This window comes from Alosa pseudoharengus, unplaced genomic scaffold, assembly GCF_046254945.1.
Source record: "Alosa pseudoharengus isolate Yale_2024_CS ecotype anadromous, Long Island Sound unplaced genomic scaffold, YU_APseudo_1.1 YU_APseudo_1.1_scf_8, whole genome shotgun sequence".
Classification (NCBI taxonomy): Eukaryota; Metazoa; Chordata; class Actinopteri; order Clupeiformes; family Clupeidae; genus Alosa; species Alosa pseudoharengus.
In genome coordinates this window covers 10,872,638-10,898,003 of record NW_027468870.1, presented here as the reverse complement: position 1 = coordinate 10,898,003, position 25,366 = coordinate 10,872,638, and the positions used below count along the sequence as shown (strand labels likewise).

The following is a 25,366-nucleotide window of genomic DNA, read 5'->3' as shown; positions in this document are numbered from 1 at the left end:
GAATAACCACATTATGCGTCAAATTAGTGGGGAGCCCTTAATACATCTGGGCCCAGGGGCCCGAAAGTTCATAATCCGTCCATGCCTGGTCCCTACACCTGAGAACCACTGATGTATGTTTTTTTTACTGTACGGTATAATGCTGAATGAGCCAAACAAAAATTTCCGCAGCAAAATTTTGGTTGGCCCCACCAAATCTCACTCCAAGGTTTTTTGAAAAGTTGGCAGCCCTGTACCAACCGTCTGCTAACGTTAACCTAGCCAGCTGTTGGTATGCTAATTTTAGTTTGTTGTAAAAGTTTGTTTTGTTTCTGTTCAGCAGTTCATACCCAGTGAACACAGAACTATGTTTTTAAGAGTCTGTCTTTGTGTAGATTTAACATTAACATGAGCAGTAATTGTAAGTTAATGTTAGCTGGCTGGCTTGAATGACATTTCTTAACATGCTTGAGGCTGAACGAAATTGGCAGGCAGAATATCCATTCACATCACGAAGGGTATCTCTGGGTGGACTTTTAAAATCCATCTGAATAAAAAAACAGTTAAAAGCAGATACATACCTTCCGAAATCGCCTGATTTCCACTGCATGTTGACAGCTGCTGGACTGCATGGACGGTTGAAAGAATAACGATTTCCCCCGAACTTTCAAATAACTATGCAGCTGTGTTAAAGTTACCCTGGTGCTGGGTAGTGTACTCACGTCAGGTGGGGGAGAGGAGGGGCGCGGTCTTAAACGATCAACCCAACAAGCTGGGTTACGGAAAATAACCCACCATGAGTAAATCAACCCCACACAATGACCCAACAGTTTCAAACCAGCGTTTGGGTTGAGAAAATAACCCAGCATTTTTTAGAGTGTGTGGTTCAGTCCAACCACAAGCGCAAAACAGGAAAATTTAAAATGTACGCATTATTTCAATTTTTAACTTCTGAACAGAAAACCATAACTGTGCTCAATTGAAAATCAAAATAAGCATCAATAACCCCTTTACTGTGCCGTCCTAAAGAATGGATAACAGATTTTAAAGCCTATTTTTATATTTTTTTCATGTGAATTCTGAAAATAGAACACAACACTGCAAAGCATTACACGGACCGTATTTTTCGATAAAGATACAAATAAGATATTGATTTATTTAGATAATGTTGAGATAATACAAAAAGAATTATTCAACGCCTTAATAAATAAATATCTGTTCAAGACTACAATGCAGACTACAACGAGAGAGGGCAGGTGTGGTTATACTTTAGACCGGGCACTGATGAGCGTGATGGGGATGGCTCTTCTCTTCATTTCTGTAGCCATTTGGCACCAGGAACATGGCGTGCAACAGGTTGAAAACAAACAGTCTCGGCAGATGGTGTCCTGGAAACACAACGTTTCATCTAGTTATTCACCTGTCATATGAGGAAACCAACAAGTACACAGGAGAGGACTAACATGTCTACCAGAAACATATTACACAACTTTTCCATTCCACTATAATTACAATTACTAACTCCAATCATTCCATTTTAAAGAAGGGACTTAACTTACTTTAATGCCATAGCGATGACGCATGGAGACTCTCATAGCGAGATTGATCGGGTTAATTAAACCACCAAATATTTCCAACATAGGGAGACAAAGGCACTGCCCATAGTCTCGTGTGGTTATACAAGCGAAGCAAGGACAACACCAAAATGCAAAGCAAGCTGTACAGAAGAAATACATTTAAAGAGATTTCACATGAATATCTGTGGTATCACTTGCAACTGCAATTGCGTACTGTAAGCATACACCTAGATTAGCTTTTTAAAACTAAATAACATAAACATAAGCATAATTAGACTATGTGATGGTCAGCAAACACTAAAACCTTCCTACATAGATTCATACCTCAGACATATTTATTAATACAAATATGTACAAAGAAAGTTGTACAACAAACTGAACAAGTCGGCTTCTTTTTAAACGGAACCGCTTGTTTCCTTTGCATGCTATAAAGGCATGACTATTGCCTATAGTTACAACTGGGTGATAAGCAGGATAACGGCCTTTAAGGTGTTTTATTATACAGAATGAATGGACTTGGGCAGAGGCAGTAACACACACACACACACACACACACACACAATAATAAACACACACTTACATTGAGGCATATCCTCACAGCAGTCACAAATTCCTGTACTCCATTGGTCAGTGACTTTTGACTCCATAAATGGAGCAGGCTGTTCAATGACTAGTTTTGATGACATTGTAGTCTACCAAATAAACAAAACATAACAATTCAGTAAAATGTTCATTCACATTGTTTCACTATTGCCCAATCCCCATACACATCAGCATCTTCTCTGTTGTTAATCACCTGCTACCTTTACATCATGCTACTGGTATCTGTTAGCTACTGCAGGTCTTACCTCTGTAATAGACAGTTGAAGCGGGGGGTGGGGGGGGGGGGGGTAGGGGGTTCCGTCAGTGGGGGGGTGTGGGTGGTGGGTGTTGGCGTCTTGTTTGTGCGATACACTACAGACTGTATATTTAACAATTATTTATTAAACACTACATTATAAATAAATAACCAGCTTCTCAAAATAACAGTTAACAAAGAACAAAGTAACAACACCAAACAAACTATACAACAGTATACAAATATTTAAAAATATTTGTGTAATTTGTGCAATTTTAACAAAGACTATTACTATAGAACAAGTGCAAAAGAAAGTGCAAAACAACAAAATGTGCAAATGTGATCAGTCACTACTTATGGCAGAGCTGACAACTAGCATTGTTACAAGCCATCCTCCTTGGCTTTAAAAAGATCATTTCAAGGGCCCTTTGGTAATTGCACTGTTTTACTATTGGACCATTAATGCTTATCTTCATGCAGGCTGTCAGACTGTTGACCTGCAGCCTGTTCCGCAAGTCTGTCCTGATCTATACACCGAGAGTGAATAAAGTTTAGATCATTTTATAGTTTTGTGTAATATGGATGGAATTTGAGCACGGAGCGCTTTTTAATTTAGGGGCCGGAGTGGCCGCTCTGTTCCGCTCCCATACCGCTCACACCACGAGTCTGAGGCATACCCACTAATAAAACCAAGACCGTTAAATTTCAAAGATATTGGCCATATAGCCTAAGTTCATTGATTGGGATGGAGTTAGCTAAATAATTTAGAAAGCATACGCGTAGGCACGGATGGGCCTGGACGGGCCTAGGCCCGTTTATTGTTAGACGCGCAAGTCAACACTGCTGAGAGCAGGTGGCTGTTTACTCGGCCGCTTCTCCAGTCAAATTCACGTCAGGTCAATTTAGCTCCCCGGTACCAAAGAACTAAGAGCAACAGCAATATATTTCACTCAGAACATTTATTTTAAAAGACTGCAACACTGATACTGCAACAACAAACAAGCTTGGCAACGTTAACTAAAGGGATCCGTCGGGATTAATTGCCAAAAGAACGAAAATTACAAATCACGCAGTCAGCTAAATATTTTAAACTGATGAACCCAGCATCGGTGCGTTCGCATAAATTAAAACACAAATTGAAGCAACAACTTGATCATTGGACAACCCTACCACTAAACCTTTCCATAGGCCTGCAACGTTTATGACATAAAAAGTGGAATATGAACGCATTTCATCACACCTGACAATTAAACGGAGCTGTGGCTGTTCGCGATTTGACTGATTCTTGAGAACGAGGAGCTCCGCTCACTAACTCTGATTCGGAGGCATATTACATATGTAAAGATTATAAAATCTGATTATTTTTGGATTCATGACACGTTTCTTCTTATTTTTTAATGCGTTCTGCGGAGAAGGGAGATTGGCGTTGGTCACGGTTTGGAATGAAAGGGAGAAAACAGGACAAAGTAAAGTAACACGTTTTTTTTTTTTTTTTTTTGACGACGTATTTAAGGCGGCAGGCTTGTTTTGCCAAGGCGGCCGCCTTGACTGCAAAGTGCTGCGGGAAACCCTGACTAAGAAGAGGCCAGGGTTGGGTAGTAACGGATTACATGTAATCTGGATTACGTAATCAGATTACAAAAATCAAGTAACTATAATCAGCCCAGATTACAATAAAAAAAATGGTGTAATCAGATTATAGTTACATTGTTGGGGATTACCCAATTACATTTTATCATGCAAATAATGCAACGTTTTTATGATAGCCTAGCTATCTTTTAATTTGACAAGCTTCGGGCTTGCCGGTCCGATCCCCGACCAGTAGAAAAAATGTGGGTGGGGGAAGTGGTTGAGCACTGCTCTCCCATGCCCACATCCACGGCTGAAGTGCCCTTGAGTAAGACACCTAATCTCTCACTGATCCCCGAGCGCCGCTGTAGCAGACAGCTCACTGCTCCGGGTTGGTGTGTGCTTCACCTCACTGTGTGCTCATTGTGTGCTTCATCTCACTGTGTGTTCACTGTGTGCTCTGTGTGCTTCACTAATTCACGGATTGGGAGACCAAATTTCCCTCACAGGATCAAAAGAGTATCTATACTTACTTACTAACTTATTTACTATTGGGGCAGGTCTCTCGGCACACTGCCTGATCTTTTCCTCCTAATCTTACTGTAGCCTCTTGTTTTAGTGTTACCGTTTACTTTGAGAAAGTCACCTGGGGCCTGTACTACGAAGGGAGCTTAACCTACCCAGATGTAACCCAGGGTTACTTTGTTAAACCAGGGTTGACAAAACCTGGTTATCTTAAGTGGTGTTAATCGGTACTACGACGCTGATTATGAAGTTGATTTGTTGAGCCGGGGTTAACCTCATTGGAGTTTGTGCGCGTTCACATAAAAGGGGCGGGTTGCAGTGCAAGTCACCACTTTCAATGATGACGTGATCACCTTATTTTACGGATGAGGAATGCACAATTATTATGACAAGTTATGAGGAATTAAAACCCACTCTACGACAAAAATCAAATACGTCGGCAGTGAACAAAGCAAGGCTGTTGGCAACGTATTGCAGATCGGGTAGCCTAAATGCCTAAAAGTAAAGTTTTATTCCCACATGTTCTTCAAATATGTGTTACGGAGGATTAGTAGCTTGCGGAATGTCTGAAATGAGTTGAAATAATTAAATAGCCTATTTTGAGTTCATAGAAAGGCCTACAGTTGCAACACAATTCAGAAGTGGGCATATAGATTACATAATAAGGATAATTGAATGTTTAAGTAGCCCCCATTGACTGATTTAGTGTATGCCTAATCCTGTGACCATTTCAGATGCAACACCATTGCCAAACGCACATGGCAGCAGGTGAAAATGAAACACAAAAACATTATTCAGAATAGTAGGTTTATATAGTTATAGCTTGCATTAATATTTCTTAATTATGAAAACATGTAGGCCTAGCTTATAGCCTTCACTTGGCCTCTGTTTTACAGTTAACAAGAAAAAGGTGTCTTTGAACACTACTGTAGGAGGAAAGGCACCAGAGTGTTTTACAGCAGAAGAGTTGGCCATCGCAAATAATAGTGGAAGGCCGATTATGGAGGGGGTTGAGGGAGGCATTCGGTCGGATTCTGGTGCTGTGGAAATGTGTAGCCTTTATGTGCAGGGTACAGTAATATGACATTCAATTCAACAAGTTTGTTAAAATTGTATTTATTAGGCCTACTGTAGGCTATGTCCGATTTATTTTAGGCTATTCTTGCTCAGATGTTCAGCATACTGCAGGCCTATGTAAATCTATCTAAATAAAATAGAAAATAAAATAGAAATAGAAAATGTCTGATTTATTTTCGGACATACAGTATTCTTGCATCACCGATGGAATACATGAATGTCCACGTACGGGCATTGCTAGAGACGTCTCCCTAGATCATCTGACAAAGATAACGAATTCCCTCGGCTGACAATATATATCTTTGAATAGAATATCGTCCGGGTAGGCTATATATATTTTCTGGCGGTCTCTAAACCCTCGCCTTGCGAAGAGAGTCCCTCACGATTTGCGCTCCAATGTCGTATGGATCATCCAGATACGTTGACATGTCTCGGGAGAAATTGTTAGTGGAGGGGTGGTACTTATAAAGGGTGTGGTTACAGGGTATATGCAGGAATCATAGAGTTGAATTTACTACCTTTTACTACCTTTTTTACTACCTCCACAATATTTTTTACTACCAACACGACATCAAGCAGCAGCCCTTTTTTTTTTTGGGGGGGGGGGGTATGCAAAGCACGACTTACTACTTGCTATAAGGTATAAATCAAATATACTTATGCTATTATTAGGTACACTAATAATTTCTAATTGTGATCATTAAGTATGGTGATTGTAAATGACAATGTTTTTTTGTAGTGTCGAGTTCAGTTTCAGTTGTCCTTACCTTAACCCTAGCCCTTGAGTTATCCTAACCAGCCCTTAGCCCTAATAAGGTGAATGATAACCTTGGCACAAATTACGCTAAAACACCAAACATGTGTGGTGAAAAATGAAGAACAAACACCACCGACTACCCCCCCCCCCCAAAAAAAAAAACAACAACTCCAGTCTAAGGATAGGCCCAGAAATCTATTTCTATGGATATATAAAGCCATTATTATTGGTATGGTATTGTTGTTGCACATTTGACACTAAAGCAGTCCGTGAAAACATGCACATCAGTGGACTGCTTTACTAATGCAAAATTGAAAACTATGATTTCATTGCATTACTCAGCATGGATGCACGATGCTTGCATGATAAATACTTCCCAAAACAACAGTTAGGTAGGTAGGTAAGGATGCCATTTAGGAGTGTAAATCAAGTTTAATCACAATTTGATACAATATAGATTCTTTAAGCCAATGATTTGATTCTTTTCAATACTTCAAAATGTGTAGCAATGCGATTCGATGCGTTACTGGGGTCTGTTGTCGATAGGAAATTATAGATTTTGGTTAGTTTTCATGGATTCAAATGCCAATATTATAGGCTAAATTATAGGCCAAATACTGAACATTGACTGTGGAATCAAGTAGGTTACAGAGTTTCTTTTCCCCCCTAAACCCTCCTGTCACTAGCTAGATGCTTTCAAATTTAACATGGTTTTAAAACTCATATGTTGCAGTTTTCTGTCACTGCAATAAAACTAGCCTATTTGGAATATTTTGTAGGCCTGCTGTTCCTTTTATGAGAACAATTTAACTGATCAAGTTTTCATAGGCTATTGCATGATTTAAATGTGAATGCCATAAACTTAATTCGCCATTAACTAGATTAGCGTGGTTCTTCACGCAGTTGTCATCTAAATGCAGTGTTTCATAGGCTATTCAAAGAATGTCACGTTCATCGCTCAGTTGTGTAGGTCTGTCTTGAGTGATCGCTGTCTCTTTAAATAACTGGACTTTTAAACTGCATGCTGTTTGTGTTGATGGACAGTGCCGTCTTTGATTCAGTTTTCTACCGTTTTAATAAATGACACGCGCACTTGCGTGGTTAAAAGTAAGGAATTGTTTTCACTCGTTTTCTTGCAATTCCGTAACATTAGATACTAGGTCTAGGTTACGTTAAAAAAAAGGTGGAATTTTATTGCACGGTTCTGGATGATCACAGTCAGATGGCAGCGCTACCGTCAGCTGAACGAAAGCTTACACTAGTCAAGTCCACAGTTGTTAAAACAGCTGAAGTAGCCTAGTGTAAACTGAGAGTGTTGCCTCCTAACGGAGTGAGTGTAGCCTATATTTTCTTAGCTGCTATCAGAGTGATAGGCTAGCCTAGGCCTACATCTACCGCTCCTTTGCTACATGAACAAATATTATCAGATGAGTGACAAAAGCACCGGACAACAAGCAGGCCCATATGATAAACGCTGCTCTGGTAGCCTGCGGTAGGGCCTAGATGACGTGAAAACGCGAGAGTCCCCGAAAAGCATCCCTGCATCCCCGGCCCCTAAAAAACTCTTCGGATCTGCACGATTCATATAAGTCGCCCAAAGCAACTTGAAGGAGACACCGAAAAGCACGTTGTTTGTATCCCTGTAAAACAACTGAAAAAGGCGAAAATGTTGTTTGTTGGCGTCGCTGATAGGCTGTTAACCACGGAACTCTACACAGTTTACTTCTACGTCATTGCTATCGACTCCGACTCACTCAGGTCCTGTTAGCACGTATATATTTTTTAATTAGGCAAGATGAAGTTAAAACATGTAGACACAAATATTAAGCAAAAAATGTAAACTCATTATATATTGAGGTGGTGATGAAAAATTTACTACCAAGTCAAATTGCATTTATTACCTTTTACTACCTTTCAAGGGCCTTAATTTTGGTAGATTCTATTTACTACCTTTTACTACCTTTTACTACCGCGCGGACACCCTGGGTTAACGGAAACCTCGGGTTAACCAAGAACATAACCTGGTCGGAGCAGGTTTGAGATGCAGCGTAAATTGCCATGGCAGCATACCTCAGTTAAAACCTATCCACCTTTCGTAGTATGGGTTAATCGGGAAGTTACGCCACACGTGATCAAGTTACTCTCGAAGTTACCCAGATAAGCCAGTAACCCCGCTTCGTAGTACAGGCCCCAGGTCCCCCTGGTTGAAAAACATCCCAAAGGAATAATTTTCTCACCCCCACAATTGAAATGGACATGGTGTCATTCAATCTCAGGCCATGTCCCTGGGTCAAAAAAATCCAGCAAAAGCTAAATTCATTGTCCAGGTGTGCCCTTATAAAGGTTAAGCTGAGTTGTGCATGTTTGGAGAATAGTGATCCATGATCACATCCATGATGACTAAGTGATCAATTTTGGGATGGGGTGAAAATTTCAACCACCAAAACACCACCCCCAAAGTGGAGAATAGCTATAGAAATGTATTAGTTTTGGGTGTTTTTCAGACAATGGGACCTGGTGACCTCAAAGTAAATGGTAACACTAAAACAAGGGGCTACATTAAGATTTTTGGAGGAAAAGATCAGTTAATTCACATAGGAATGCTTTACTCAGAGCAAAGAAATTTCTTATAGAAAAATAGAATGAGAATTATTTCATCAATTCAGTGGTGGTGTCTTTTACTTAAGGGACATATTTATTGAAGTAATCTAAAAGTAATCAGATTACGTTACATGTTTTTGGTAATCCAACTGATTACATTACTGATTACAAAAATTGCCATGTAATTTGTAGTCAGTAATGGATTACATTTCAAAGTAATCTGACCCAACCCTGGAAGAGGCATGCTGGGTGACTGGACAGGCTGGTAAGGAAAGCTGGCTCTGTTGTGGGAGCTGAACTGGAGTGCACATCACTTCAATATCTAAAATCCACCGGGAAAATTCTGATGGCACCGGCCCCCCTCGTCCCTCCCTCGTCCCTCCCCCCTCCCAACGCCCCCCCCCCCACGCACACACATCAATAGCACAAACAAAATGTATGTCAATTTAAAATACTAATAGGCTACGTATAGGCTACATTTGGAGAAAGGAACTGTAGTGCTAATGCAATACAACAAGCCTATCAACCACAAACCAGGCACTTTCAATAAATGTGTAAGGAACTAGATATTTAAGTGCAGTATAAAAACAGCTTTTGTGGGTGGATGGAAATTTCAAGCATCATGCAAGGACATATCTGGGTATCATAGCACTCCAATAGTTGCCTGTATAAATTTTAAAAAGGCCTAGCCTGTCATCCTAATAACACAGGTAATTAAATAATTGAAAAACCAGGCACTTTGAATAGGTAGATTAAAGTAGGCCTATAAAGGCTTAGGCTACATACTGTATAACGTTAGTTCCAACGAGTTCCACAAACCATTTATCAGCCTGAGTGGTCCATTAATTAGTCATAGGCTAGGTTATAGGCTACGTTATACATATCAACATAAGACTAGCTTGTGCTAGTTTCTGGCTACGTATAGTTCCAACGAGTTTCCACAAACCATTTATCAGCCTGAGTGGCCCATTAATTAGTCATAGGCTAGGCTATAGGCTACATATCAACATAAGACTAGCTTGTGCTAGTTTCTAGTGATGTTACCTGTGTGAACCCCCTGCTTCGAAGCGTGTATCAAAGACATGAACCAATTTGGAGTGAAGCTTTTTATCGGAGCTTGATTCGTTTTGTGATAATCACGTGATCAGTGACGTCCGAAGCTTCGTTTCACACACACCCACGTGACTGCTTCGAAATTTAATTCAAAGCATTAAAGTTGCGCGACACGGGGGCGCGCCGTTGTGGTTGTTGAAAAAGGAGAGCCAACAGAGTCAATAGTGCTGCTGACACGAAAGCTTATAGCCCGGGCTTTTAGCTCCATTGTTAGCACGCTCGACTCCCGTTCTAAGGTGCGTCTGTTTCGCGGGTTCGTGTGCAGGACTGAATCGCAGTTTCAACACAACCCAGATTACAATTGGTCTAGGCTACGTACTCAATATAATCACAGAAATGTGTGTGCAATGTGCATGCCCATTCTTTATTCATCTCCCTCCTAAATTGATGTATTTGTTTACAAATACAAGAAATGTTCACAGCCAAAAGACTACCTTTATTGTTTTTGTAAACAAATACATCAATTTAGGAGGGAGATGAATAAGGTAAGACAATTACATTTGTATTTATACAGGGTACAAAATAGGCTTAGTTAGGCCTATGACATTATTTATTTATCCATTAATTCATGCTCAACATTTATTCATCTTCGACTCAAAGACATTCATGGCTAATGTCAAACACTTCGTGACACAATGCTATCCTTAACTTTCACCAGCAGAGGTTCTCATAGAGTTCTGAAGCTTCGAGTAGGCTACTGAACCTTTTTTCAATAGCCTACAATTGGATTAAAAGCTTCACTGGTTCAGAAAGCTTCAGTTCGCCATCACTACTAGTTTCTGCCTAGCAATAACGTCAATGCTTTAGCTCCGCTAACCTTTCTCTCTGCCTTCCATCCATGTGTAAAACAGCAAGCAACCACGCAAATCCGTCGACTGTCAAAAAATCCTGTAGTTTTCCCATAGACAGTAAGAGTTTTCCTCGAACTTGATCGCTTGTAGGTCATGCCATTAGACGAGGGGCCGCTCATTTATCCCCCTACATTTCTGTAAATAGACTGACCTGCAATCGGTTCATTGGATAAACCAGAAACACATTCCCCATTCCCAGGAGGCTTTGCTTCATTCTAGCCTAGGCCTGCGTTGATTTAAGAACAAACAAACAAATTAAATTGTCATTTTTCTTTTTATTGTGACCATGAAAGTTCTGTAACGCCTGAATAAGACAAAAATCAGCATGGGAGAGATGAGTGTGCAGGGTAACCTTGAATGACACATAGACAGTGAGCGAGTGGTATAAATATTGGTTGGACTTAGACCTCCAAAGTGTAAGTCTCGGAGATTTTCACGGAAAATTCTATAGCCTATGTGTTTCTCATGTACGACTCACGGCTACGTTAAAAGCTCTATGGCGCAGCACGCACCTCGGCCGGCCCACTGGGAAAACTCCCGACCGTCCCGATTGCCACTCCGCCCCTGCTGGCAAGGTAGCATTTTAATTCGTGTTTTATTTTGGTTTCTCTCCAATGTTTCCGAATATGATTTCTTGCTCTCTTTTGATTATTTAGTTAATTGTAATTGATGATTGGCAAGCGATTTTGGTCAGAAAATGATCTGTGTTAGACGTGAGTGGGTTTGTTTCAAGGCCAACTGACTTGTAAACTCTCTCTATCTCTCCCTCTCTCTCTCTCTCTCTCTCTCTCTGAGAAGGTGGTGGTGATGGTGTGTGTGTGTGTGTATTGCAGTGTCATTTTATATTATAATACAGAGTTGTCTAGGTGGTAACATTAAATAAACACTGACCCTCCTCCTCCTCTTCTTTCTCCTTCTCCTACACCACCTCTTCCTCCTCCTCCTCCTCCTTCTCCTCTGTGGGTGTTGTGCCCTGACCACCTGAGTGCTGTGCTACTGTCTCCCAATCTCCAGTCAGGCTAGGGGCAGGCTGCGCATCCCAGGCCAAATGATTTCAGAGATTTGTTTCGTTTTATTTTCTCCTTCAAGGTCATCTGTGGCGAATGAGGGAGAGGGAGAAAGAGAGAGAGAGAAAGAGAGGGGGAGAGAGAGAAGGAGAAAGGAAGAGGGAGAATGAGGGAGAGGGAATAAACAGGGAGAATGATGAAGAGGGAGAAAGACAGATGGAGTGAGACAGAGAAAGAGATAGGGGGAGAGAGAGAAGGAGGAAGGGAGAAGGAGAATATGGGAGAGGGAGAAAGAGAGAGAAAAAAGAAGAACGAGGGAGAGGGGAAAAAAGAGGGAGTGAGAGAGGAAGAGAAAAAAAGATGGAGATCGAGGGAGAGGGAGAAAGAGACGGGGGAGGGAGAGGAAGAATGAGGGAGAGGGAAAAGAGAGATGGAGTGAGAGAGGAAGAGGGAGAAAGAGGAAGAATTGGGAAAGAGGAGAAAGAGAAGAGTGAGAGAGAAAAAGAGAAAGGGGGAGGGAGAGAGAGAAAAAAAGGAGGAAGGGAGGGGGAGAGAGAGGGATTAAGGGAGGGAGTGAGAGAGGAAGAGAAAGAGGGGAGAGGGAGAAAGAGAGAGGGATTAAGGGAAGAGGTGAACCATGGAGAGAGAGATTGGGAGCAGGAGAGTGTCAAAGCATGTTTTAGTTGCTCTGGTTGATGTTTCACTCCAGGATGAGTTCAGCTGGAATGTGCTGCACTATTAAACAAATACAAATATGGCAGCGCAACCTGACAGTGATGAATGAGCCAGGAGCTGTGAGCTGCAAAGCATCTCGCTCTCTCTCTCTCTCCCTATTTCTCTCTCTTTTTCTTCCTCTTTCCCTCCCTCTCTCTCTCTCTGCTCAGCACTCTGGGGTGATATTCGTGCGGCCTGCTGGCTGTGTTCTCAACACCCTGGTGTCCACACACGTATTTACATTCATATGGGGGCGTGCCGGCCACTCGCTTAGCTTAACGCTTATCTCAGCGCACGCTGGTTTGGCTTCAGCAGGGAAAACACTCAAACGGGAGTCAGAGACCCGCAGTAATTAATAACACTAACACTCACCTCTTACACTTCTGTGTGTGTGTGTGTGTGTGTGCGTGCATGTGTATGTGTGTGTGTGTGTGTTAGAGATTTACTGGATTGATGAGAAGTCTGTGCCTACAAACTCAAAAGACATCACTGTGCTGTGCTACACTGCTCTTGTAGAGTTACAGTGGTGTGTCCGGTGTTAACCTTATGACCAACACTCTTGTAGAGTAGTGTATCCGGTGTTATGGCCTTACTACTGAGACTCATGAAATGTTACCGTTGTGTGTACACTCTTGTAGAATTACAAGGTGTTTACTTCTTAGAACGTATTTGTGTTGAGCTGACATCACACACAGACATGCCTGCTTAAGGTGCAGAGAAGCAGGAGGCCCAAACAGCCCCGTCATGTGACTGATCTGAGGAGTGTCACTGTCTCTCTCTCAGGGTCACTGTCTCTCTCTCTCTCTGTGTGTGTCTGTGTGTTTGTGTATGTGTGTGTGTGTGTGTGTGTGTGTATGTGTGTGTGTGTGTGTGTGTGTGTGAGTGTGTGAGAGTGTGTGTGTGTGTGTGAGTGTGTGAGAGTGTGTGAGTTTCTGCTCAGGGTTGCTGTCTCTCAGGTGTGGAGATCCATTTCCATTTAAAAATCACTAAATGCTGCACAGATGGCTTCAAAACAAGCCATTATGTCCGGATATTACAGCAGGGACACCCCCCCCCCACACACACACACACACTTATCCCTCCCCACTGGACTACTTAAAGAAGTTTATTACGCTTGATTTGATCAGGTGTTTCAATCCAGCAATCACACACACAAACACACACCACAAGAATATGATTAGGTCTGTCCTGACAGAGCGATACAATTACTCGCAGTAATGGTGATTTGGGACTCATGACCTTTAGTGGAGAGAGAAGTGTGTGATCCTGAGAGAGGGAGAGAGAGAGGGAGAGAGAGAGTGAGTGGCATGGTTTGAGGACCAGGACTCAAAGCACAGGACTTCATTCGCTTCATCTGGCCTTTCACGCCGGACAGACACAATGTGAGGTGCACCACCCCTTATTTTAAGATGTCTCTGCATGAAAACAAGCAAATCTGGCTGCTAGTGCATTAAGCAAATTTGTCTTAAAAACAAGCAAATTTGGCTGTCAGTATAGCAAATTTGTCTTGATAAGATGCTTAAAATAAGTCAGGCATATATTAAATTAAGTCAAAATGATCTTGTGAGAGAGCGCTGCGTGAGTGTCTTCATTCCAAAGATTATACATAGGCGAAGCAACATACTTCATCACGAGCCACTTCCGATAACCCGGATAGCACGAGGGGGGTTCAAAATCCGGTTGCTATGTACGCTCTACCTTGACGTCAACGACACGCCTCTTTATGCAGACAGGACTCGATCCCCTTTTCGCGCCCATAGACATGAACTACGACGAAGTATCTTGCTCCGCCTATAATCTTTTATCATGAACTACGACGAAGTATCTTGCTCCGCCTATAATCTTTTATCATGAACTACGACGAAGTATCTTGCTCCGCCTATAATCTTTTATCATGAACTACGACGAAGTATCTTGCTCCGCCTATAATCTTTTATCATGAACTATGACGAAGTATCTTGCTCCGCCTATAATCTTTTATCATGAACTATGACGAAGTATCTTGCTCCGCCTATAATCTTTTATCATGAACTATGAGGAAGTATCTTGCTCCGCCTATAATCTTTTATCATGAACTATGAGGAAGTATCTTGCTCCGCCTATAATCTTTTATCATGAACTATGACGAAGTATCTTGCTCCGCCTATAATCTTTTATCATGAACTATGAGGAAGTATCTTGCTCCGCCTATAATCTTTTATCATGAACTATGAGGAAGTATCTTGCTCCGCCTATAATCTTTTATCATGAACTATGAGGAAGTATCTTGCTCCGCCTATAATCTTTTATCATGAACTATGAGGAAGTATCTTGCTCCGCCTATAATCTTTTATCATGAACTATGACGAAGTATCTTGCTCCGCCTATAATCTTTTATCATGAACTATGAGGAAGTATCTTGCTCCGCCTATAATCTTTTATCATGAACTATGAGGAAGTATCTTGCTCCGCCTATAATCTTTTATCATGAACTATGACGAAGTATCTTGCTCCGCCTATAATCTTTTATCATGAACTATGAGGAAGTATCTTGCTCCGCCTATAATCTTTTATCATGAACTATGAGGAAGTATCTTGCTCCGCCTATAATCTTTTATCATGAACTATGACGAAGTATCTTGCTCCGCCTATAATCTTTTATCATGAACTATGAGGAAGTATCTTGCTCCGCCTATAATCTTTTATCATGAACTATGAGGAAGTATCTTGCTCCGCCTATAATCTTTTATCATGAACTATGAGGAAGTATCTTGCTCCGCCTATAATCTTTTATCATGAACTATGAGGAAGTATCTTGCTCCGCCTATAATCTTTTATCATGAACTATGAGGAAGTATCTTGCTCCGCCTATAATCTTTTATCATGAACTATGACGAAGTATCTTGCTCCGCCTATAATCTTTTATCATGAACTACGACGAAGTATCTTGCTCCGCCTATAATCTTTTATCATGAACTATGAGGAAGTATCTTGCTCCGCCTATAATCTTTTATCATACTAAAAACACGTTTTCTCGATTTTTGCTCACAGTTCTCTCTGCAGAGCTCCCCCTACAGCTTCAGAGGATATATTTTACGACACTCCTCGCTCGGTCAGTCTGCCGTTTCCTCTTCCCCTGTTCCTCCGACAACGCTTTACTTGCTTTCTGCTTCTATTTACCGGCTCTGCCATGGCGAATGTATGAGAAACTCCATCGCTACCTTGTTCTAGCTGGTGCCTGGCGTGTATGTGACTAGGATAATATAAGATTAAAAGCAGATTTTATTTTATTGCATTGTGAGATGGGCAACGTGAAGTGCTCCAGCCCATAGAGAGGCAACGCGAGGTGGACCTCCAACCCTGAGATGGGAAACATGACGTGATTTGGTGTGTGTGTGTGTGTGTGTGTGTGTGTGTGTGGGGGGTTGCATCGTGGCATGAGGTTCTTCTTGAACCCTGAGTGTGTTTCAGACAGCTGTGGTTCCGGGGAGAATCGTCCATCTGCCTGACATGACGGAGCAAGGCAGGAGAAAAGGAGACCAAACAGACTGTTCAGCAGCCACTGTCTCTGAAGAATCCCATCAGCTAGAGCAGAGAACATGGACAGAGGTTCAGGCTGTGCCTGAAGAAGAACTATCAGTTGCCAAAGTTGATGGAGGGACTGGCTGGCAGAGTTTGGGACTGTCCACCACAACCCAAATGACATAAGAAGCTATCTGGCGCTATTTCAGTCCTATAGGCTGCTAATGCAAAGTCTCTTCATTACAGAACGCTTTATTAAACCTCTGGAGGTGGGTGGTGAGAACAAACCAGACTTGTGAATTTTTAATCATGCACAGGTGAAGTGTGTCTGCATCATCGCTCTCCTGGGGTGATCCTGGAGTGACCTCATCATATAGATAGATAGATAGATAGATAGATAGATAGATAGATAGATAGATACTTTATTGATCCCCAGGGGAAATTCAAGGTCTCAGCAGCATACATACAACACAAACACATTCTTTAACAGCAGAAAGAGTAATTAAAGTATATAATATAAAAACTCAACTAAGCAGTAAGGACAGTAGAAGATAAAGAATATGCTAAATATACTAAAATACAAATTATACTAATACTTAATACAATATATAAAAATATACTAAAAATACAAATTACAAAAATACAAATTATACTAACTAACACTTAATCTAAATCAATTCTAAAAACAGTATCCACATAGTGGTGATTAATAAATCAGAGGCGCTTGCAATGACTGAGGCAGGGACTGAGCCTGTGATTCTCTGTGCATAGTAAGGTATGGTAAGGTGCTCTAAGGTGCTCTGTGTGAATGAGTGTCATGGTGGTAGTGCAATGGTGATAGTGGTCATGGTGATAGTGCAAATGAGTAAGTCAGCAGTGCAACAATGCAGAAATTAAAGTAAAGTAAAGTAAAGTCTATATATCTATATATTTAACTATTTAACTAATAAAAGTATAAGTGTGGCCACAGTTCGGCTGTGGCATGGAGGGGGGGTATGCATATGTGCTAATGTGCTAATATAGCACGCAAACAGTGAGGCATAAATACAGTGGTACAAGTGGCTAGTGGACAGACAGTACCAAACATGGAGGGGGTGAAGAGGCAAACAGACTATGCAGAAAAGTCTATCTCTCCTCTTCCCTTAAGTGAGGCATTGAACAGTTCAATGGCCCTGGTGACAAATGACTTTCTCAGTCTGTCAGTTGTGCAAGGCAGTGAGCGAGCGGGAAGGTTGGAGACAAGCCTTTAAATTATCTATTTATAAGAAGGTTCCTTCTTTATTAAATCCCGCTCCCTCACAGTTGATTGTGTGATTATAAGCTTCTCACCACACCTGACCTTTCCTTCGGCACGAGACCTTTCCATGGGTGCCTGGTCCCGGCGGACGGGATGGTGGACCAGCGCTAATATGGGTCCTAATCAGAGAGGAGGATGCCGCGGATCGGCTCAACTGGCCAGAGCGTTATTACAGCCCCGCAAGGGTGTCATTTCCGTATTAATCATGCCTTAGTGAGCGCTCCTCATCGCCACTGACCTTATAGGGAGGGTGTGAGTGTGTGTTTGATAGCTAGATTGTGTGTATGAGGTAGCCTAGTGTGTGTGTGTGTGTGTGTGTGTTTGCTAGCTAGATTGTGTGTGTGTATGAGGTACTGTGTGTTTGTTTGTGTGTGTGTGTGTGTGTGTGTGTGTTGGGGGAGGTGAGGTGACTGCCTTCAGATACCATTTAGTGTGTATGCCTGGCCCTGTGTGTGTTTGCTAGCTAGATGTATAGGTGAACTGCCTTCACACTGAAAAAAGTAAAATCTAACCAAGTGTTATTAATCTTATATTAAGATTTTTTTAAAAATCTAGTTTGTATTGTCTTTAGTATAAAGACACTTACCTAGCGCGCTCTCGTAAGATCATTTTAACTTAATGTAATAAGAGTTTGGCTTATTTTAAGCATCTAATCAAGACAAATTTGCTCAATGCACTGGAGTCCAAATTTGCTTGTTTTTAACACAAATTCGCTTAATGCACTGGCAGTCAGTTTGCTTGTTTTCATGATGAGACTTCTAAAAATAAAACTCTAATTAAATTAAGTCAAATGATTTTACAGGATGGTCTTGCAGTATCTTTATACTAAAAACATTTTTTTTTCTCTTTATATAAGACAAACAATACTTAATTAGATAAGCAGTTTTTGCAGTGCAGGTACAATTTAGTCTGTGTGCCTGGCCCTGTGTGTGTGTGTGTGTGTGTGTGTGTGTGTGTGTTTGCTACTCTGAGTGTGTATAGCTGTCTTCTGATAGATGGCCGGTTGTACTAAGTGTCCATTGCTCATACCTGTGTGCATCTGTGGATTGTCATGGAATCAAAATAATGACATACTGTAGCACACGGCCACATGGCATGTTACTAACGCAAGAAACAAACGCAGACACAAACACACACTCTCACAAAGCCCTGATCTGCCATCTCTGTGTATAATTACATGTTGACACCACGTTGCCTCGACAACATGCCAGGGCGAGGTGAAGTTAATAACACAGTTGGCATGTGTTCAGGCTTCTCTGCCAGGCAAAATGCCCAACAGGATTAATCTGAGCACATCTTACAAAGCTATCAGAGATGCTTTTACAGAAATGCTCTTAACGTTATCAGAGATTATTTTACAGAGCTATCAGAGATGATTTTACAGAGATGCTCACAGTAATCAGAGATGATTTTACAGAGTTATTAACACCCACCTCAACCCCCCCCCCCCCCACACACACACACCCAAATACACACACACACACACACACACTCTTCCACCTCCACAGCCTCACACTCATCCTTTTTGAACAACACTATAACACTATACGACTACATTGTTGTTAACCCTGGGAGTACATCAGTACCCAGTGTAAAACATCACTTCATGACAACATCATAGCTGAACATCCTGCATGTCTTGCATGTTCAGTGAATCTGGTGCAATTGGGTTATGATGTGAAGGACTTCATCCGTAGCCTAATTGGAAAATCTACTGAGTGTTTTGCATTCATCACAGGAGTGCCACCCAAATGAAGCTGAGCGGTGTGTGTGCGTGTGTGTGTGTGTGTGCGTTTGTGTGGGGCTTGGCGGCGGAGAGGTTACACACTCACTCACCTGTAAAGCAGATCATTACCGGCGCCATGATTGAATGAACCCCGGCCCAGTCAACAGCTCTCATCCATATTAATTAACAAGCCTTTGGCTGAGGAAGCCGCGGGTCGACAGCATTGAGCACGGAAACCCCAGGAGCGCTCGCACCACTGCTGCTCCCTGCTGCAGCCAGCCTGGTCAGCTGTGGGCAACTCTATTAGCTGGGCTAATCTGGTCTCAGTAAGGTTCCCTATTAGTATCAGTACTATCAGTAACTGGTCTAATCTGGTGTCTGATATATATATATATATATGAGGTTCTCTGTCAGTAACTGATCTAATCTGGTGTCTGCTGTGAGGATCTCTGTCAGTAGCTGGTCTGGTCTCAGTGAGGATCTCTGTCAGTAGCTGGTCTGGTGTCCAGATAACTGAATTGAATGTGCGTCTAGATAGCAGTGGAATGTGAGGATGTGACATTCGGTGTAATTGGAATGTGTCGGTCTCACATGCTGCTCTTAGAGAGACAGTTACTCAGACGCGTAAATGTCAGAGGACCCAAGTGCAGCCAAACCCCTGGGGACGTCTGAGATGTGTGCGTGTGTGTGTGTGTGTGTGTGTGTGTGTGTGTGTGTGTTCTCCATGGAAAATGGGCATAAATGACAAGATTGGTGATGTCCATTTGTGGTGACCTGTAAAAGCTTCACTGTCATGCACACACCCACACACACGCACATAGACGTGCACACACACATACACACAAACACAGATGCAGACTAGCATGCACACACACAAACACAGACACACACACACACACACACGCATAGACAAACACAGACACGTGCACACACACACACACACAGATAAGCACACACACACACACACACACACAGACACACACACAAATTGATGTAAATCACTGAGTTCCAGAGTGTGAATGTGAGACCAACCATGAAATCATTGTGCAGGTGCTCCAGAATGACTGAGGTGCTGGAGTCACTCGGCTCTCAAACTCTATGTCTGATACTCCATCTCCATCTGTGTGTGTGTGTGTGTGTGTGTGTGTGTGGTGGAGGGTGCACTCGTCTCTGGAGTGCCGTGTGTGTGCCTGTCTGTCTCTGTGTGTGTATGCCTGTGTGAGTGTGTTTGGTGTGTGTGTGTGTTGTGTGTATGTGTGTGGTGTGTTTTTTCTCTGTGTGTGTGTGGGGGGTGGGGGTGTTGTAACATGACTTGATTTCAGCTTAGCTCAGTCCTTCGCTGACCACAGTAAAATACAGCAAGGTCTGCAGGCATGACGAGGCACATTCTCACATACGCACACACACACAGCTGGTCCCTTTCACGCCCCTCACACATACACACACACACACACATACACACACACACACACAGATGTGCAAACAGACACACACAGACACACACACAGACACACACACACAGATGCGCACACCAACACACACACAAACACACACACACACACAAACACACACACACAGATGTGCACACCAACACACACACACACACACACACACACACACACACACACACACACACACACACACAAACACACACTCAAACACACACACACAGATGCGCACACCAACACACACACACACACACACACACACACACACACACGGACCCAGACTTAGAGGACATACACATACTCCATAGACCCAGACTCCTAGCGCAGACTCTGGTGCGGTCATCCTCATGCATCTTTCAAACATAGAGACACACACAGAGACCAGATACGCACACACACACATGGACACGGACACATACACACACACACACAGATGCGCACACAAACACAGACGCGCACACGGACAGACTCAGACTCTGGTGCGGTCATCCTCCTGCATCCTTTAAGCATCCATCAGCGGGCAGCACATAAGTCAGCAGGAACCCGACTGCAGGCTCCGCAATATGAAATATGGCCGCCTAGCTGCACGTATTATGATAAAGTAGAGTTATACCACACCGGGCCAGCACGGTCAGGTGCTGCGTTTGTTATGCTGTCGTCCGCAGCTCCATGCATGGCCATCAATCACATGTGTGTGTGTGTGTGTGTGTGTGTGTGGGGGGGGGGGGTTATATCTATTGGAATAGCAGTCCTTATATGTTTCAACAGGAATAAAAGAATCCTGTTTGGTTTTTAAGGTTTGATATTTATCTTATATTCCACCCAGAAGCTCTGTGCTGTCGTACAGAGCTTTCTTGGAGTGAGGAAGGGGAAACGGAGATTTGGACACTGGAGAGGCCAAGAGCCCAAAGGCCACATCCACGCCGTGTGTGTGTGTGTGTGTGTGTGTGTGTGTGTGTGTGTGTGTGTGTGTGTGTGTGTGTGAATGTGGGGAGTGTGTGTGTGTGTGAGTGTGAATGTGGGGAGTGTGTGTGTGTGAGTGTGTGTGTGTGAGTGTGTGGGAGTAGGTGTGTTGTGTGTGCTCATGTAAAAGACTGGGGCATGCCAGCAGGATGAAACTCCCGTGTTAAGAGCGGCAGCCATGAGGTTTGAAGCACGACAGCCATTAGAGTTCTGTCACGTAAATAAATCAGCTGTCTGGGCTGAGAGTAAATAAAAACAAACAAACAGATAGACAGCGCTTGTGTGTGTGTGTGTGTGTGTGTGTGTGTGTGTGTGTGTGTGTGAGCGCTGAGGCCGGGGAGGAGCCGGGGACGACTCCTGCTGCAAGGCTCCTGTCACATGAGATGGGTTTACATTAATGACATCAGACATCCTGAAAAAAACATCACATTTTTCAGAGTGAACGCACAGCTGTGCATATGGCGATTAGTGAGAGGAGAGGAGTCCAATGATGTGTGTGTGTGTGTGTGTGTATGGTGATTGGTGAGAAGAGTCAAGTGAAGTGTTTGTTTGTGTGTGCCTGTGTGTGTGTGTGTATGTGTGTGTGTGCATGCGCGTGTGTGCGTGTATGGTGATTGGTATGGTGATGTGTGTGTATTTGTGTGCGTGTTTGTGTGTATATGGTGATTGGTGAGGCTGTGTGTGTGTATGTGAGAAAGAGATTGGTGCGGGTTGAGGAGTCAAGCACTGTGGTGGAGGGAATGGATTATGGTAATGTTGCTTCATTGCTCTCCCAGAAATGACAGGAGACTGATGATGGCCGTAGAGCCAGTGGAGACCGATCCTCAAAGTCAGACACCTGCAAAATGTGCGGTGTGGGTGTGTGTGTCTGTGGGATCGCAGATGCCCGTGGGGGTTTAGCCTCCCTGCTAACAGGGCTGGAGACTGACGTTAGCACCCTTGGGGGTTTAGCCTCCCTGCTAACAGGCCTGTAGACGTATGCTAGCACCCTTGGGGTTTAGCCTCCCTGCTAACATAGCTGGAGACGTATGCTAGCACCCTTGGGGGTTTAGCCTCCCTGCTAACAGGCCTGGAGACGTATGCTAGCACCCTTGGGGTTTAGCCTCCCTGCTAACATAGCTGGAGACAGATGCTAGTACCCTTGGGGGTTTAGCTTCCCTGCTAAAGGGGCTGGAGACAGATGCTAGCACCCTTGGGGGTTTAGCCTCCCTGCTAACAAGGCTGGAGATAGGCGCTAGCACACGGGGGGGGGGGGGGTTCTGCTAACAGGGCTGCAGACTGGACCACTGACTAGGCCTGACAGAATACACAGAGACAAAGAGAGACACATAGAGCACACAGACACACTGTCTCACATGACACAGAACACACAAACACACCCCAGATAGCAAGCACGCATTGGCCCAACACATTGGTTGGCAGTGTCGGAGGTGGAATTTCAACGTTGAAACAATGTCACACCAATGTCAGCCCCTCAAGCAATTGTATATCGAATGTTGGTTTATAGTCATGTTCGGCGACGTCAATGTCCTGTAACAATTATTACTCGACGTGCAACAGCGTTTCAAAAAACATTAAAGCAATGTCTGAATGAAAAGTTGGTCAAAGTGGGATACTTTGTATTGCCTGTTATAACAAGAGGATTTACCATGTTAAAACACTGTCACGGCAGTCCACCAACTGGCTCTTTGCAGCTGCAGTAATTGTTTAGGTAGACATGGTTGTTGCAATGCTAAATAAAGCTGTTCCTGTGGTTGCTAGGGTAATCATGTTGGTTGCTATGGAAACTGACATAGATGCTTTATTTCAATGGTTGCTATGTTGGTCGCTAGATAAGTGGTGGTTTAATATAGTTGGATGGAGGCATAACTGACAGTTGGAATGGCTGAACAGTCACATAGTCGGGTAGTTTAAATTGTTAAATTAATTAATAGTGAATTAATGTAGTGAGGACTTTTATTTTAAAACGGTTGTGGCCAGAGGAAACAGTTGAACAGGACCTGCAGTTTTAAAAGAGCCAGATTGTATGCTTAAAGCCTGAGACAGAGTAGATAGTTTAAAAGTTGAATCTAGATAGTGTAATAGATGTTGATAGACAGAAAATTGAATGGATTTTGATAGGCAGATTGTTTAATGGATGTTGATAGATAGTTTAATGGGTGGATGAGTGAATGGTTTGAAGAAGATGGATGGATAGAAAGTCGGATGGAATGTGCCTTATATCCTTGGGGGGGCCTAGTTGAGCTGAAAGCAGTTGATACAGGTGCAATCAGTTTAATTGGCTCTTTGAGGGGGCCTAGTTGAGCAACTGGCAGTTGATACAGGTGCAAATCAGTTTAATTAGACCTTTACGATGTCATAGTGTCAATGCAAAGTCTATGGGGAAAAATAAGCTTGTTTTTTGTTAATATCTCAAAAAGTATAAAGTTTACAGAAACGAAAACATAAACATTGCTTAATTGTCCTTTTTTTAAGACCTACGTTACAAAGTTTGAACAAAGTTTCTATGCTAAATGGTTGAAGCTGAATTAGACGCAGAAATTTTGGTTAGAAGAATAATAAAAAGAAGAAGACTTCGGATAGCAGAACAGTGTAATTTCATGTTAATTACCTAGCAATACCATATCCTTTCTTAACAACTATCACAAATATAATGCTATATAACTCTATTAATCTGCACACAATGCCAATGTTGCTCACACACACACCAACCTCAAGTTTCTTGAGATCTTTAATCATCCAATTGGACCACATGGAACCAGTTATGTGGTTGCCCCATGTATCGCTTAAAGCAACACAATGAAAAATGTATTTAATTAATAATTCGCTTAAACTTGTTGTGTATCATAACCAGGGGCGCTGCTAGGAAATTTTGGCCCTATGACAGACAATAATTCTGGGCCCCCCGATAATAGTATGGTGGCTCTCTGGGGGCCCCCTGTCAGTGCTGGGCCCTTAGAATCGTCACACAGACACACAGACATACTCTCTCACAAGACACAGAACACACACAGAGGCCTACTGGGCCACATAGACATTCAGTGTACCTGCACGGTCAGACATGGAGCAGAACTGTAGCCGGGAAACATGGGGACGTATTCATATGAGCAGTGAAATGAAAGTCAGCAGCCATCACACGTGCAACTCAGGCTGTATGACACTACCCATACACAAAATATATATATATTTAAAAAAATATATTTTCACAATATATTTTGAAATATATGTAAATATTCAAAATTGGCCCCAAAATATATATTTTCGACACTTAAAGGTTGATAGTTTTTTTATTTTTTATTTATTTACTTATTGTTATTTCCTACACTGGCAGGTTTTGTTTGTATTGACATTACATTGCTCTGTGCTTATACGTGGTTAAGCTCCTTGTGTTGCATTGCATGAAAGATTCTCTATAAAGTTTAATTTGATTTAAAGCAGCCTCTAGAAAAACTGTTCATCAGCTGCAGATTAAACTAGTGAGTATTGAAAGGATCCGTTCAAAGGATGTTGTGATGTTTCTACAGTACCTACCATTTCATTCACAGATGCAGATAAGTCAGAGACGCATCCCAGGAGAGAACTGTATGATGTTGACTCTGTTCGACAGCTGTCCTTTCCAACTGGAGGCACAGGGCAGGCCACGGTCAGCCGAGTTCATCTATATCCAGAGGTGTAGTGGAGGCTAAAACGCAAGTAAACACAGTTTATCCACCTCTGAAATTTCAGAAATAGAGTTTATCCACCTCTTATTAGAGTTTATCCACCTCTCAAAAGAGTTTATACACCAATTGAAACTTGTAACATTCAAAAATGACAGTGTGTT

General features: G+C 42.5%; 1 protein-coding gene across 1 annotated transcript; it reads right to left on the bottom strand.

Annotated features, from left to right (window-relative positions):
• Positions 1-1,241: 1,241 nt before the first annotated feature.
• Positions 1,242-2,424, bottom strand: LOC143112160 (cornifelin homolog B-like). Its single transcript, XM_076274410.1, has 4 exons — positions 2,353-2,424; positions 2,137-2,248; positions 1,539-1,696; positions 1,242-1,367 (listed from the first exon to the last, which is right to left on the bottom strand). The coding sequence occupies exons 2-4, from the start codon at positions 2,240-2,242 to the stop codon at positions 1,242-1,244; spliced, it is 390 nt and encodes a 129-aa protein (XP_076130525.1). The 5' UTR covers positions 2,243-2,248; positions 2,353-2,424.
• Between the last annotated feature and the right edge of the window lie 22,942 nt (positions 2,425-25,366).

Bases quoted from the DNA above. Each gene is read 5' to 3' on its own strand.
- LOC143112160 (XM_076274410.1), bottom strand. From the start codon at position 2,242: ATGTCATCAAAACTAGTCATTGAACAGCCTGCTCCATTTATGGAGTCA. The intron at 1,697-2,136 runs GTAAGTGTGTGT...TCTTCTGTACAG, and splicing joins CTGTGAGGATATGCCTCAAT to CTTGCTTTGCATTTTGGTGT. The intron at 1,368-1,538 runs GTAAGTTAAGTC...TTGTGTTTCCAG, and splicing joins GTCATCGCTATGGCATTAAA to GACACCATCTGCCGAGACTG.